The sequence below is a fragment of the Chiloscyllium punctatum genome, chromosome 19, assembly GCF_047496795.1.
Source record: "Chiloscyllium punctatum isolate Juve2018m chromosome 19, sChiPun1.3, whole genome shotgun sequence".
Taxonomy (NCBI): Eukaryota; Metazoa; Chordata; class Chondrichthyes; order Orectolobiformes; family Hemiscylliidae; genus Chiloscyllium; species Chiloscyllium punctatum.
The window spans coordinates 53,344,444-53,361,358 of NC_092757.1; the positions used below are offsets into that span (position 1 = coordinate 53,344,444).

Sequence of the window (16,915 nt, forward strand, 5' to 3'; positions counted from 1 at the left end):
TTAAGTGGCTTCATTTCATTTAAATGTGCCGACTGACATTTAACAATGTTGAACTTCATCTGCTAATTATTTACTCATCCTACAATTTCATCATGTTATGCTAAATTGTTGCAGTCATCCACTGAATTGGCTAGCACTCCCAATTTAATGTCATCTACTAATTTAGAACTTGTGTTTTTGATTCCAAAGTCCAAACTATTACTGTCAATCCTACCCTCGATCACGGTCAATAAAAAGCCTTTATTCCGACCTTTTGCTTTTGTCTTAAAGTCAGCTCGCAAATCCTACTCCCCGACTCCAGAATCTCTGACCTTATTCATTCAGGCAATCCCCAGCTCCTGACTGAAGGCCACTTGCAAACCCAGAAAAATTACATTCACTGCTTTGCCATTGCCTCCAAAAATTCAGCAAGTTTGGTCAAAGCAAAACTTTCCCTCTTGACATTCATGCAGAGTTTCACTGTTACATTTTTCATTTGTGTGTTTTTTCCATATGCTCCGGCGATTGCATTATTTTCCTCCCACTGACAGTAAGCTGACTAGTCGGTAATTTCCTGATCGTTTTCTGGCCCCTTTGCTAAATAAAAGCTAACCACCAGTTCTCTGGGTCTATGGACAAGCATATGGACGTGCATGGAATAGTGCAGGTTAGATGGGCTTCAGATTGTTATAACAGGTCGGCGCAACATCGAGGGCCGAAGGGCCGGTACTGCGCTGTAATGTTCTATATCTTTTCTGAATAAACAGTAAATACATGGATTAATGTCTTTGTTACCTGATCCATACATTCTTTCAAAATGTGAATGTATTGCATCCAGACCAGGGTTTTATCTTCAAGTGTGTCAATTAAATCAATATAACCCTTATTGTTGTTAAATCTTAAATACACTTTTTGCTCTTCTCATCAGGAGGCTGGTACAATGGCAACATTTAAGAGGCATTTGGATGGGTATATGAATAGGAAGGGTTTGGAGGGATATGGGCTGGGTGCTGGCAGGTGGGACTAGATTGGATTGGGATATCTGGTCAGCATGGACGGGTTGGACCGAAGGGTCTGTTTCCATGCTGTACATCTCTATGACTCTATATCAACTTGTTCTGCCTCCCTGTTTAAATGAATTATTTGCTATTTATGTCATCTCAATATCATTATCTGTGGTATTATCCTGACTTTAGTGGGTCTATTCCCATCATAGTCAAATATTTTACATCAATAAAAAAATGCTATTTTGGTTTGTTCTTTGATGACTTACTTTTGACATTCCTCTTTATCATCAGAATTTTTAAAAAAATCTCCCAATCTCTTAGCCTGTTTTCCTTCGGTCTCTACGTACTTTATGTTTCCCTCCTTCTGAAGCCTCCATGCCTCTCTTTTGTTTATTTTTATGCCAAGGGGCCCAGCTAGAATTGAGTCTTTTTCTCTTCTTAAAGTGGGATATATTTTCTCCCACACTGTTTAACTTTGCTAAAAAAAAAAAATTCCCATTGCTGGTCGCCAATTTTGCTGCACTTTTATTTCCACCAAGTTCTACTCTCAGTCCCTCACAATCATCTTTGCTCCAGTCTGTCGACTTGATCTTTGTTACAGCACATGAGCTTTCTTTGCAAACCACACTAAGTTGCACAAACCACACAATAAGCTACGCGAGCCTCAGTATGCATGTGAACTGTACTATAATCTATATTAAGCATGTGTTAGTAGGAGCTCAAACTGCAATATGCGTAAACCTTGAAAAATGACATCTATCACAATGGCCAAGTCAAGGTGGTATAGCTTGGAAACATTTCTGGGTGTAATGCCTTTAACCTGGAATGTCATCCAGCCCTCAAGGACAAAAGACAGGGAAATAGTTCTGTTGAGGACAGAGGTTGGAGAGGAAGGCATTCATTGAGAAGGTGTAGTCCAGGCAGGAATCCCATTTACTGTCTTGTTCATCACCACACCTAAAGACAACTACAGTGAATGAACAGACCTCAATTGCTTTCAATTCTGGTCTGTGGGTCTGGTTAAATTATGTATAAGGAGGGGATGGTGTAGGGGAGACAAACTGCCTTCATCTGAATACCTAACCATGAACATCCCGACTGACTGCTTTCACATCATGTAAGTAGTAACGTAATCACCTCCTCAAACAACGGTATCTCACAAACAGGATCAAGACATTAATCCAGACTCCTACCTCACATTCTCCTGATTCCAGGCTGAAAACATTGAGAGGGATTCTCAAGTTTAGTGATCTGTAAATTAATTTGTAATGAGCTCTATCACCTTGGGGGATTAGAAAGGGTTCTGAGCTGGGTCAGTATGCACCAGACAACAGACTTGGACACTTACAGTGACCTGGTTTGGAAGTGAAGGAACAGGCTCCATACCCAGCTGCTCCAGAGCTATGTACCAACAGGCTGATTAGAAATCTCTATCCTGGAGAGAGAATCTATCCACTAACTTTACAATGATTATGAGACTAGAAGGAATGAATTATGAGATCGCCCTCTGTGCACAGTTATAGTACCACAGTGACAGCAGCTGCATTTCTTGCCAAGTGTTTGACTTATCGAAGGGTCGGAAGGACAGCTGCATGCCGCCACATTCCCTCCCTCAGCGGAAATGAGCTCCGCCCACTGACCCCCAAAGGGAGCAACCCAGCTCTCACTTTGGTGCAGTTCTTAGCATCACCCTAAAGTAATGATTTCTATAAGCTATTTACAAACTTATTCTCCCTGTTTAAAAACCAAAAGAACAGTGGATGCCAGTTCTCAGGAAAGGTCACTGAGAAATCTGTAGTTTCTCTTCACAAATACTGCTAGACCTGCTGAACTTTTCCAGCAATTTCTGTCTTTATTCGCTCTGTTTTCTCATTAATAGACGTTACCATGATGTCATGGAGATGTACAGCATGGAAACACACCCTTCAGTCCAATTCATCCATGCCGGCCAGATATCCTAATCAAATCTAGTCCCATTTGACAGCATTTGGTCCATATCCCTCTAAATCCTTCCTATTCACATACCCATCCAGATGCTTTTTAAATTCTGTAATTGTACCAGCCTCCACCACTTCCTCTGGCAGCTCAATCCATACATGCACCACCCTCTGCGTGAAAACGTTGCCCCCTAAGTCTCTTTTATATCTTTCCATTCTCACCCTAAACCTATGCCCTCTAGTTCTGGACTCCCCAACCTCAGGGAAAAGGCTTTGTCTATTTACCCTATCCATGCCCCTCATAATTTTGTAAACCTCGATAAGGTCACCCCTCAGCCTCTGACACTCCAGGGAAAACAGCCCCAGCCTGTTCAGCCTCTCCCTGTAGCTCAGATCCTCCAACCCTGGCAACATCCTTGTAAATCTTTTCTGAACCCTTTCAAGTTTCACAACATCTTTCTGATAGGAAGGAGACTAGAATTGCACACAATATTCCAACAGTGTACTAACCAATGTCCTGCATAGCCACAATATGACCTCTCAACTCCTGTACTCAATACTCTGACCAATAAAGGAAAGCATACAAAATGCCGCCTTCACTATCCTATCTACCTGCAACTCCATTTTCAAGGAGCTATGAACCTGCACTCCACGGTCTCTTCATTCAGCAACACTCCCAAGGACCTTACCATTAAGTGTATAAGTCTTGCTAAGATTTGCTTTCCCAAAATGCAGCACCTCGCATTTATCGGAATTAAATTCAATCTGCCACTTCTCAGCCCATTGGCCCATCCGGTCAAGATCCTGTTGTAATCGGAGGTAACCCTCTTCGCTGTCCAATATACCTCCAATTTTGGTGTCATCTGCAAACTAACTGTACCTCTTATGCTCGCATCCAAATCATTTATGTAAATGACAAAAAGTATAGGACCCAGCACCGATCCTTGTGGCACTCCACTGGTCACAGGCCTCCAGTCTGAAAAACAACCCTCCACCACCACCTTCGGTCTTCTACCTTTGAGCCAGTTCTGTATCCAAATGGCTAGTTCTCCCTGTATTCCATGAGATCTAAGCTTGCTAACCAGTCTCCCATGGGGAACCTTGTCAAACGCCTTACTGAAGCTCATATAGATCACATCTACTGCTCTGCCCTCATCAATCCTCTTTGTTACTTCTTCAATAAACTCAATCATGTTCGTGAGACAGGATTTCCTACACACAAAGCCATGTGAACTATCCTTAATCAATCCTTGCCTTTCCAAATATATGTACATCCTGTCCCTCAGGATTCCCTCCAACAACTTGCCTATCACCGACATCGGGCTCACTGGTCTATAGTTCCCTGGCTTGTCTTTACCACCCTTCTTCAACAGTGGCACCACGTTAACCAACCTCCAGTCTTCCTACGCCTCACCTGTGACTATCGATGATACAAATATCTCAGCAAGAGGCCCAGCAATCACTTCCCTTGCTTCCCACAGAGGTCTAGGGTACACCTGATCAGGTCCTGGGGATTTATTCACTTTTGTGCATTTCAAGACATCCAGCACCTCTTCCTCTGTAATATGGACATTTTCCAAGATGTCACCATCTATTTCCACATTCTATATCTTCCATATCTTTCCCCACAGTAAATGCTGACGCAAAATACTCATTTAGTATCTCCCCCATCTCCTGCGGCTCCACACATAGTCTGCCTTACTGATTTTGAGGGGCCGTGAGTATGTTGCTGGTTAGCAAGTCAGGCAGCATCTGAAGAGCAGGAAAATCAATTTTTTGGGCATAAGCCCTCCATCAGGAATAAGGCTTGTGGGCTGGTGCTGGGAGCAGGATGGGGCAGGGTGGAAGGTAGCTGGGAAAGCAATAGGTCAGAGTGGAAAGTGATGGACAGGTCTGGAGGGCGGTGCCAAGTTGGAGGCTTGGGACTGGGATAATGTGGGGGGAGGGGAAATTATGAAGCTGTAGAAATCCACATTTATCCCATGTGATTGCAGGGTCCCAAAGCGGAATATGAGGCGTTCTTCCTCCAGGCGTCGGATGGTAACGGTTTGGCAGTGGAGGCGGCCCAGGACCTGTATGTCCCTGAGGGATTCGGAGGGAGAGTTGAAGTGTTCAGCCACGGGGCGGTGGGGTTGGTAGGTGCGGGAGTCCCAGAGAGGTTCGCTGAAACGATTCATAAGAAGGTGTCCTATCTCCCCAATGCAGGGGAGACCACATCCCGGGTGCAACGGATGCTGTAGATGACATTGATAGAGGTACATACTGATGGATGTGAAAAGATCCCTTGTGGCCTTGGATAGAGGTGAGGGGAGTGGCATGGGTGCAGGTTTTGCACGTGCTGTGGTGCCAGGAGTGGGATGTGGGCTTGTGGCGGGGGGGGGGGGGCATGGACCTGACGAGGGAGTCGCAGAGGGAATGGTCTCTCTGGAACACTTATAGGGATAGGGAGGAAAATATATCTCTGGTGGTGGGGTCCGTTTGAAGGTGGTGGAAGTGGCGGAGGATGATGTAATGTATGCAGAGGTGGAGTGGAAGGTGAGGACCGGGGGTGGGGGGAGGTTCTGTCCTTGTTGCATTGGGAGGGGTGGGGTTCAAGGGCAGTGGGGCGTGAAGTGGAGGAAATGCACTGGAGGGCATCATCAACCACGTGGGAAGGGAAGTCGCGATCCTGGAAGAAGGAGGCCATCTGGTATTTTCTAAGGTAGAATTGGTCATCCTGGGAACAGATGTGGCAGAGGCAGAGGGATTGGAAATAAGGGATAGCATTTTTACAGGAGGTAGGGTGGGAGGAGGGTAGTCTAGGTCGCTGTGGGAGTCGGTGGGCTTGTAATAGGTGTCTATGGTTAGTCAGTCGCCAGAGACGGTGATGGAGAGGTCCAGGAAGGGGAGGGAGGTGTCAGACATGGTACAGGTGAATTTGAGGTTGGGGTGGAAGGTGTTGGTAAAGTTGATGAACTGTTCAACCTCCTTGTGGGAGCACAAGGTGGCACCGATACAGTCATCAATGTAGCAGAGGAACAGGTCGGGGGAGGTGCCTGTGTAACTGCTGAAGATGGACTGTTCCACATACGCGACAAACAGACAGGCATAGCTGGGTCTCATGTGGGTGCCCATGGCTACCCCTTTCGTCTGTGCCTCTGCCACATCTGTTCCCTGGTACTTCCCTAGTCCTCACCTTTCACCCCACCAACCTCCGCTCACACCGCATCATCCTTTGCCACTTCCGCCACCTCCAGATGGACCTCACCACCAAAGATATACTTCCCTCCCTTTCCCTAACAGTGTCCCGGGGAGACCATTCCCTTCACAGCTCCCTCGTCAGGCCCATGCTGCCACAAAACCACACCCAACTCTTGACACCATTCCCTGCCACCGCAGCACGTGCAAAACCTGTGCCCATGCCACTCCCCTCACCTCCATCCAAGGCCCCAAGAGATCCTTCCACATCCATCAGAAATGTACCTGTACCTCTACTAATGTCATCTACTGCATCCGTTGCACCAGATATGTTCTCCTCTACATTGGGGAGACAGGACATCTTCTTGCGATCGTTTCAGAGAATATCTCTGAGACACCCACACCCATCAACCCCACCACTCAGTGGCTGAACACTTCAACTCCCCCTCCCTCTCCCACACCATCAAGGACATGCAGGTCCTGGGCCTCCTCCACCGCCAAACCGTTACCACCCGTCACCTGGAGGAAGAACACCTCATATTCCGCCTTGGGACCCTGCAACCACACGGGATTAATGTAGATTTCAACAGCTTCCTCATTTCCCCCTTGCCCACATTATTGCAGTCCCAAGCCTCCAACTCGGCACCACCCTCCGGACCTGTCCATCACTGCCCTGCTCTGACGTATCACCTTCTCCCTCACCTTCATCCACCTATCACTTTCTCAGCTACCTTCCCCCCCAACCCCACCCCCCCCATTTATCTCTCAGGCCCACCCACAAGCCTCATTCCTGATGAAAGGCTTAGGCCCAAAACATCAATTCTCCTGCTCCTCAGATGCTTTCTGATCTGCTGTACTTTCCCAGCACCACACTCTTGACTCTAATCTCCAGCATCTGCAGACCTCACTTTCTCCTAGTTTGGAAAGTTGAGGGGCCCTATTCTCTCTCTAGTTACCCTTTTGTCCTTAACGTATTTGTGAAAACCCTTTGCATTCTCCTTAGTTCTATTTGTCAAAGCTATCTCATGTCCCCTCTTTGCCCTCCTGGTTTCCCTTTTAAGTATACTCTAACTGCCATTATACTCTTGTAAGGATTCTCTCAATCTCTGCTGTCCATACCTGACATATGCTTCCTCCTTTTTCTTAACCAAACCCTCACTTTCTCTAGTCATCCAGCCTTCCCTTTCACCCTGACAGGAATATATTTTCTCTGGATTCTTGTTATCTCATTTGTGAAGGTTTCTCTTTTTCCAGCCGTTCCTTTACCTGCGAACAGCTGCTTCCAATCAGCTTTTGAAAGTTCTTGCGTAATACCATCAAAATTAGCCTTTCTCCAATTTAGAACTTCAACTGTTAGATCGAGTCCATCCTTTTCCATCACGATTTTAAAACTAATAGAATTATAGTCACTGGCCCCAAAGTGCTCCCCTACTGACACTTCAGTCACCTGCCCTGCCTTATTTCCCAAGAGTAAGTCAAGTTTTGCTCCTTCTCTAGTAGGTACATCCACATGCTGAATCAGAAAATTGTCTTGTACACACTTAACAAATTCCTCTCCATCTAAACCTTTAATACTATGGCAGTCCCAGTCAATGTTTGGAAAGTTAAAATCCCCTACCATAACCACTCTATTATTCTTACAGATAACTGAAATCGGCTTATAAATTTGTTTTCAATTTCCCTCGGACTCTTGGGGGGTCTATAATACAATCCCAATAAGGTGATCATCCCTTTCTTATTTCTCAGTTCCACCCAAATAACTTCCCTGGATGTATTTCCGGGAATATCCTCCCTAAGTACAGCTGTAATGCTATCCCTCATCAAAAATGCCACTGTCCCTCCTCTCTTGCCTCCCTTTTCTATCTGTTCTATGTCCGAGACAAATGGAACTCTGTATAGCTAAAGATAGATTCACTTTGTACAGGAAGGTAAATGGGTACATTCTGCTCGGTTTGAATGTAAAGCTCAGGGTGAGGCAGCTGTAAATTGGCCTCCCAGCTCCACCATATCTGACAACTAGGAAATATCTTCGCTTTTCAATTCCAATCCAGCTTTCATGTGCTAGTTAAGCCAGGAAGAGTCCTTCTGATGTGAACGTCTTTCAACTATGGCTCATTCAAGGAGGAAATGAGACTCCCAGTCAAAGGAAATGTCAAGCATTAATAATGCATTATAGGCGGCTTAAAGACCAATGGGACATTTGATCCTCTCAGCTGAGAATGAGAGAAACAGAAAGTCTGAGCCACGAGACCTTGCGTCCTGTCGTACAGCCATGCCAGCTTACGGCACTGTCTCAGCTGCTGCTCACAGTGAAGGGTTGTGGCTGTAATCCTCCAAGTGTAGTGAGTCTCAAGGTCTGTCTGCTTAGTGTGGTAGAGGGAAGCCACCTCCTGTTTAATTCGAAGAGTTTCTTGTATTGAACAACGAATAGTTCATTGCAAGTCAGCAACTCGTTACTTTGACAGGAAAGACATTGTTAGAGAAACTTTGACACGACTTGATGTTACATCGCACTCATTTTAGATCTTAAGTTGTTCTCCCCACGATCCATATGACATCATGCAGATGGGCTGTGCTAACGGCATGCCTCAGTATTAACCCTTTCATGTACAGCAGCTATCAGAGTCATCCTGGGTTAAACTGAACCAAGATGTGAGCAGGAAATATGAATGACATTTTGTGAAGTACTTTCAGTACACAGACTATTCATGCAGCTGGTGATTAGAAAAAAAGATTGCTTGAGAGGGGAAAGATTTAAAAGGGACCTAAGGAGTAACTTTTTAATATGTGGGTAGTGCATGTATGGAATTAGCTGCCAGAGGAAGTGGTGGAGGCTGGTACAATTACAACATTTATATGAATTGGACAGGTATATGAACTGGAAGGGTTTAGAGGGATATGGACTAATTGCTGGCAAATGGGACTAGATTTACTAGGGTATCTGTTCACCGTGGATGAGTTGGACCGAAGGGTCTGTTTTTGTGCTGTACATCTCTTTGACTCTAAGCTGCTCATGTGTGCACACTTTTACTCTTCTGTACTTATTTGATTGGTGTAATGTATCCGTCACAATCATCTTGAATCCATATGGATTTCCTGACAATGTTTCCTCCATCATATAGATTCCTATGCCCCACTTTATAATAGTAACTACAACAGTACCCCTGCAGGGAAGGTGTAATTAAAAAGTGACACAATTACAAAGGGAGTTTCCTTTGACACAGGAGTTAAAAAGTTGAAATCTAAAGTAAGAACAAATTGTACAAATTCAAAATGAAAACGGAATTAAATCTATATGCCCTGGTCCAGTTCACTCCTTTACTCAATTCTTGTCTTGACCCCTCGTGTGCAGCTCCACAGGAGAATAACAACACATTCTGAAGACTTCCTATTTGTCAAGCCCATTTCCTGTTGTCACAATTCAATGATGCTTTGTGGTATTGGCAATAGAGTCATAGAAATGTACAGCATGGAAACAGACCCTTCGGTCCAACTCATCCACACCGACCAGATATCCTAAATTAATCTAGTTCCATTTGCCAGCACTTAGCCCATCTCCCTCTAAACCCTTCCTATTCATATACCCATCCTGATGCCTTTTTAGTACGTGATGGTATTGCCTAGCTCTGTCACTTCTAAAAGGTCATGACGTGACACTTTCAGCTCATTGGTGGCACTGTTGTGGGAGTCATTGATGCCAACTCACCATTATGGCTTGTTACAACAAAGACATTTCCTCTCATTCACGATAAGCACAGCCACAAAAGATTCAACCACATCTCAACAATGTAATTCTTAGTAATTACTTCACCCATCCCATAACATACAATAGCTACAAAGTTTTTTTTAAAAAGTCCACACTACAGCACATTTACTAACCACTCGACTGTTCTGCAGGAGGTGGGGAGGCCATTCATAAACCATTCCAGTAGGCTATTCTCATTGGACCTACCTTTTGGCTTTGCTGCATGTAATAGCTGCGGAGGACACTTTGCACACTGCACTGTTCCAGGTAAACCTCAAACGGAGATGCATTGCAACATATTGATAATAGGGTTTTTAAAAAAAATTTTCTGTTAAGCACTTATACAGCAATATATCTTTTGTAAAGAACCATAAAGAGTTAGATAAACCACTAACAAGATTTCTAAACCAACTGTTCATGATTTTGAATAATAATTACTGATGATTTATCCTTTCCACATTGATCTATGAGAGGGTAGGTTTGGTATTTCTGCTGTAGTGACAATTTGATATCTTCTGTTCCTGTAGGCTCTCAATGATCTGTCCTCAGGGCTACAATTTACATTTTTTTCTTTACAGTAAGTTAAATATATTTGTTTTCTGCAACGTAAGAACTTCTCTAATGATGGGTGTTCACAATTTTCTTGTGAACGATCTTGTGAGACCATATCCTGTAGAGAGTTGACTTTTCTCAGACAGTAGGCTACACTGGCCGTGAATGAAACAGTGAGCTGAAGAAATACTGCTTTGCCACAAAGGTTGGGTCAGTGACACAAGGGATACAACAGGAGCCCTCACCTAAGATTCAATCTGAAGCAAATCTCCTTTAGATTTCCATCCAGCTTGATTGATAGCTCTCTCTCACCTCAAAAGTTGGTGGTTGAGGATTGTCACATATTCCAGATCATTGATCACACCAGAGAAACATTTCTGCCATAATTTCAGCAGGAGGTCTTTGGAAACCCCGTTTAAATGTATAATCAAAGTAACCGCTGATTTTCCACACAAACTTAATGGAAGAGGAAATGCCAAGTGCCAATCAAGACTGGCATTTCAGTGCAGTGTTGGAGGAATGCTGCCCTGTCAAGCTGAATTGACTCAGAGCTTGGAGATTCCCATGGTAGGTGCTAAAGCACATGATGCTCTCCCAGTACCTCAGGCCACATTACTCCTTGCTGAGAATTTTCAAGAGAGAGATGACAATGGCTGATATTAATCTGCTGCTTGTGCAACCATGCTGTGTACAAACTGGGTGCAGTATTCAACGACATAACCATAGCTGCAGTTACTGTCCACCCAGTAGAGTGGCTCACTCGATTATGAAATGTTGCGTTACATCCTGAGGATACAAACAGTGAAATATCAAAGCACTCTCTTCCTTTCTTGACATACTGAGGTCATCTTTAAATTTAGCCAATGAACTGGTCCATTTCCTTAGCAGCAGGAGGGGGAGTTTTTGTTTCAAATCCTGTCTCGCGTGGCAGACTCCACATCACCCACGGTCTAGCTGAGGACGGGCACAGGCAAATAGCCAGGGAAAAAAGTGGAGGCATACTCCGATATACCAGGGTGGAAAGGTGGGCAGGGGCTCTGCAGCTCCTGAGGATGACAGACACCAGCTACTGGACCTAAAGCTTGTCTGGAAGGATCAGAATTTTGCCTGGCACTGTACTTATCTAATGAATTATCGGGACAGAGTTAGTGTTGTGTCATACTTCAAAAAGACAAAGCCATTTCTATTCATTAACAGCAATGTATGAGACTTTAGACTGCAAGCATCCCACAAAGTACAGCCACTGCATTGAAAATATAAAGGCTGTTGAAATAATTGTGACATACGTGAACCATTTCTGTGTAAATTAATCAAATATCGATAAGGCAGCATGCCTTAAAATTCCACTAAATGGCACAATCTTCCTCCTCAACATTTTGCAAAGCTCTGAATTTCTTCCTTCAGTGTTGCCAGGTTTTCAATTAGTATCCCATAACCACAGGAGACTACTGGTCAAACAGAACTGGCTTTGCCTCAAAGCCTTTTAAATGCTAGCTGTAAGACTGGAACGTGTGAATGGGACTGGTGTGCAGGTCGAGGTGACAGCACTGGTAATAAAAATAGACAAAAAAAAAGATGGCTCAGAGGATGTTAGGTTTGTGTTCCCAGTTTCAAAAAAAACCTGTATCCACGCACACAACCATTCACCTGATAATTTTGGAATATTTTGCTTCTCTTTAAAGCACTTTCGGACTGCACCAGTTACACCATCTTGTCAAACACCCAGTTTAGAATTGGCACGAGACGTAAGTCAGACTCAGACAAAGTTCAAGTTTCTGCACTTACTCGGGATGACCCACAGCACAATGTCTTTGCTGGCATTCAAAGCCTATCACAACGTGCCAGTCATACCACTGCACTGCCCACACTGGTCCCAGTCATGCCCTCAGTTGAGTTTGACAGCAGGCAGCAACAACAGCAAAATCAGGGCAGTACCTGGTGATTCAGAAATGTCAGGAGCAGAGGGACACAAATCACTGGTAAAAGGTGAGGTGGGCACTAAGAATTCATCTCTTGGACTCAGGAATTAAATCCATCTCAGACTAATGGGCTCTTCAGTCTCAGCTTAGTTAGAATCACAGAATCCCTACCATGCAGAAGAGGCCATTTGGCCCATCGAGTCTGCACCAGCCCACCACCGTATCCCTGTAACCTTGCATTTTACCATGGCTAACCCATCTAGCCTTCACATGCCTTGGCACTGTGGGCAACTCAGCATGGCCAATCCCACCTCATCTTTGGAGTGTGGGAGGAAACCGGACCACCTGATGGAACCACGCACAGACATAGGGGAGAATGGGTGGAGTTTGCAAAGTCGCCCGAGGGTGGAATCGAACCAGGGTCCCTGACGCTGTGAGGCAGCAGTGCTAACCACTGAGCCATCGTGCTGCCTATTTCTCAACCAGAACAAATTTCTTTCAATTGGACATAAAGCAGGTAGTTCCTTAAGCTTTGGCCATCCACTATACCAGGAAATCATATGCAAATTGCCCATCTACGCCCTCTATTTCAACTCCAGGGAGGCTGAGGAGGGGTTGGGGAAGTGGTAGGAAAAGCAGTCACTGGGGATAGTCACATTGCTGGGAGTGTATGGTAGACCCCAAACTGACAGGGAGCAATAAAGGACCAGATATGGAGACAACTCAATGAGGTGTGTAAAACCAATAAAATAGTTTGATTAATGTTTTCAACTTCCCCCAACATTACTTGGAATGGTGATAGCGTGAAAGGATTTAAGAGGGATCTGAATTTTTAAAACATATCCGGGAGAGCTTTTTATTATCAAAATATGGAAGGTTCAACAAGGTACGGTGTAGGGCTGGAGCTAGGGGGCAGTGAGAGAGCATTTTAGTGGATTTGGATTGAGGAAGCCAGATTTTATTATAATAAGGCAGGATCTGGCCACACTAGACTGGTAGAAACTAGTTTTGTGTAAATCTATGGCAGAACAATGGGAGGTCATTCAAAATGTGAGAGTATAGACCCAGCACATTCCCTTTAGGGTGAAACATATGAGCCCAGAGAACCCTGGATATCGAGGAATATTCAGGGCTGGATAAAAAGGTTTTTAATAGGTACAAACAGGAGCAAATCAACAGAAGCCTTAGTGGAGTATAGAAAGTGCAGGGAAACTTAAGAATGCAGTTAGAACAAAGGGGGGGGCCATACAAAATGCTTGCTGGCAAGATTAGGGAGAATTCCATAAAGGAGATAGTTCTTTCATTTAAGCTTTGGCCATTCCATAAGTATATCAAGAGAAAGATAACCAGGAAATGAAAAGAGCCTATTAGGGATCAAGAGGGCAATCTGTGTGTGGAGCTAGATGTTAGTTCAGGACATTAATACCCCGTCTGTCTTCACTCACGAGAAGAAGAGTATCAATACACAATTCAGGAAGAGGCTCTCGAGCAGATTGACACAAGCAGTGAGGTGGTTTTGGCAGGCTTAAACGTGAACAAAGCTGGATGATTCATATCCCAGGCTGCTGTGGGAGGAAATCCCAGGGACTCTGACCACAGAGGCGGTGAAAGAGGACCGGAGGACAGCTAATGTGGTTCCGCTTTTCAAAAAGGGCAATAGGGATAAACCAGGGACCCTCAGATCACAGAAACACTGTTGGAGAAAATTTCTGAAAAAGAGAGAATTAATCTCCACTCAGAGGCAAGGTTTGATCACAGGTAGTCAGCATGGCATTGTCAGAGGGAGGTCACATTTCACAAATTTGACTGAATTTTCCAAGGAGCTGACCGGGTGTGTGGATGAGATTAGTGGAGTCGATATAGTTTATATGGATTTCAGCAAAGCCTTTAACAAGGTCCCACATGGGAGAGTGATAAAGAAGGTAAAAGCACAAAGGGTCTCAGGTAACTTGTCAAGTTGGATCCAAAATTGGCTTAATGTCAGGAGACAGAGATTGCAGTCGAAGGCTGTTTGAGTGACTGGAGGTCAGTGTTCAATGGCATACCCCAGGGATCAGTGCTGGGTCCCTTATTGTTAACAACATATGTGAACACTATAGAAGAAATCGTTGAGAGGGGAATGATAAGTAAGTTTGTGGATGAGTGTCTGGCTGGGTGGTTGACCATGAGGAGAGATGTGTTAGATTGCAGGAGGATAGAAACAGATTGGTGAGATGGGCAGATCAGTGGCAGATGGAATTTAACCTTGATAAGTGGAAGGTGATGTACTTTGGAAAAAGTAACAAGGGAGTACTCAATGAATGGCAGGTCACGAGGAAGATTATCCACAGATCCCTGAAGGCAGCAAAACAGATTAATAGAGTCATTAAGAAGGCATAAGAGTCTTTGGCCTGCCTTTATCAGTCATGGCATAGACTATAAAAGCAGGGCGGTAATGTTGGAACTGTACAAAAAAAAACTGGAGTATTGTGTATAGTTCTGGTCACTGCATTATAGGAAGGATGTGACTGCACTGGAGCGAGTGCAGAGAAGATTCACCAGGATGTTGCCTGGGGTGAAGCAGTTTAGTTACGAAAAGAGATTGGATAAGCTTGGGTTGTTTTCTTTGGAGCAGAGAACGTTGAGAAGGGACCCGACAGAGATGTATAAGATTATGAGGGACATGGACAGGATGAATAGAAAGCAGAGGTTCCCCTGGGTTGAAAGGTCAATAACAAAGGGGCATACCTGAAAGGCAGGAGGTTTAAAGGGAATGGAAGGATTTTTTTTTCTGCATTCAGGAGAATGGTGGAAATGTGGAACGCACTGCCTGGGAGGATCGTTGAGGTAGAAACCCTCACAAGGATGAGGACTGATGGGCCAAGTGCTGGCACTGATGGGATTAATGTACATTTACAGTACAGACTCAATAGGCCATACGGCCTCTTCTGTACTGTATGGTTAGGATATGGTGGAATTAGCTACACGCTGAAACTAACTGTGCTCTAGCTGTTTTGCGTAGAGTGTGGGGGTAGAATCCAGGGGAATAAAAGAAACTTTGCAGATCTCCTGATACTGGCCAACCTGCACATGACAACCCCCCAGGGCTTTAACTGTTGTTTTCTTTAAACCAAGTGCTGCTGGTGTGAATATAAAAGGCTTTTACCAGTATCATCAGCGCAGTCTCGAGCAGGAGTGAGCTTATTCGAGTCCATCATAATTGAGGCTCCAGTGGGTGAAAGGCCGTGGTTCAGGTTTGCTGTAGGCCTCATAGTCAAAAGGTCCTGGTTTAAATCCAATGGAATCCTGGAACCTGGGAGGTCATAAAGAAATTGTGGTGGTGTCCGTCCGTTGCTTGCGTCCTGATTGGATACTTTAGCCACCGGACTCTCCCGATTAAAATCACAAGTACTTTTCCCAGGCTGGATTTCCCGATCCCGGTCCACATGGGTCCTCACCTCCTGGAGATCCTCATCGATTGACCTGGAGCAAACAGAGGGGAAGATGAGAAGTTCACTGAGCTCCCATGACAATGCAGCTTTAAACTCTAAAACACACGAGACACGTACATGCACTGGGACTCAGACTGGAGCTCTCATATATTGAGATTGAGGAACCACAGATAAGGGCCATCTCATACACTGGGGATTCTCCGGATTTGAGGAGGCCAGTGTACAATTCGGAAGAGCTCAAAAGTACTTCTACTAATATTGCAACTCTCTGACTCATAATTTCACCGTCAAAAGACAGGAGTGTGTAAAGCTACAGGTCTACAAAGTATTTGCATCTCAGATTAACTTTGGCTTCAGCAGGAGCTCCTCTCACATCTGGGTCAGAAAGATGTGAGATAGAGACTTGAACCCAATCTCCAGACTGACAAAATTACCATCGCAATGAGAGTGTGGGGCACTGTCAGACTACTTTGATGGGTCATCGTGCCAAGGGTTGTCCCACAAACATTATGTCTTGCCTCTACCCGAGGAAGAGCAGATAGTTTCTCTACCAGTGTCCTTGCCAATATTTTGTCTGCGACCAACACCTAACGCAGATTTTGGATCATTGTTACATTGCTAAATGTCTGCCGCATTTCCTACGTTACAAATAAAAGTGTAACTTGTCAAGCACTTCACTAGCTACAGAGTGGGATGCCACAAAAATGCAAGTTGGTGTTCTTTCACTACATTCTTATTGTCCTTTGTTTGCTGTTAAGTACAGTTCAAATGGGTAATGGTGTGGAACACAGTTCTGCCTCACTCAGCCTGTCAGTGTGCGAGTGAGTCAGTCTTCTCGCTCTCTCATCTAACAACACATTTCACAGGCAAATACCTTTTCAGAATAAAACGAATTCGGTTACTCCGTTCCAGAATCCTCTTCAGAGTGTGGGCTTCATACTCAGATGGCCGCTTGAAGCTGACCCCATCAGGCAGCCCATGAACCACGACGGAAGGTGGATCCTTCAAGATTTTCTCATAAGGCACAGGGACAATTGAAGACTTTTCCAGGGCCTCACCTGAAACCGAAGTGTGTTTGATCATTAATGACGAAGGAAGTCCAAACCAACACGCGATAGGTCCGAATTCTCAACATTGTCTCACATTACTTCACAACAAACACAATTCC

The 16,915-nt window shown here is 44.6% G+C and overlaps 1 protein-coding gene across 11 annotated transcripts in view; it reads right to left on the reverse strand.

Moving 5' to 3' along the window:
- The window catches only part of gtf2ird1 (GTF2I repeat domain containing 1), a 209,625-nt gene that overhangs the window by 123,261 nt on the left and 69,449 nt on the right, over nt 1-16,915 (reverse strand). For all 11 annotated transcript variants that reach the window (XR_011963290.1, XM_072589410.1, XM_072589413.1 and 8 more), the window contains 2 exons: nt 16,622-16,805; nt 15,462-15,778 (listed from right to left, as the gene is read on the reverse strand). Coding sequence is in view for 10 of the 11 variants with exons in the window: in XM_072589410.1 (XP_072445511.1) it covers nt 15,462-15,778; nt 16,622-16,805 (501 nt within the window). In the remaining variant the exon portion in view is untranslated. The remainder of the gene's footprint in view (nt 1-15,461; nt 15,779-16,621; nt 16,806-16,915) is intronic.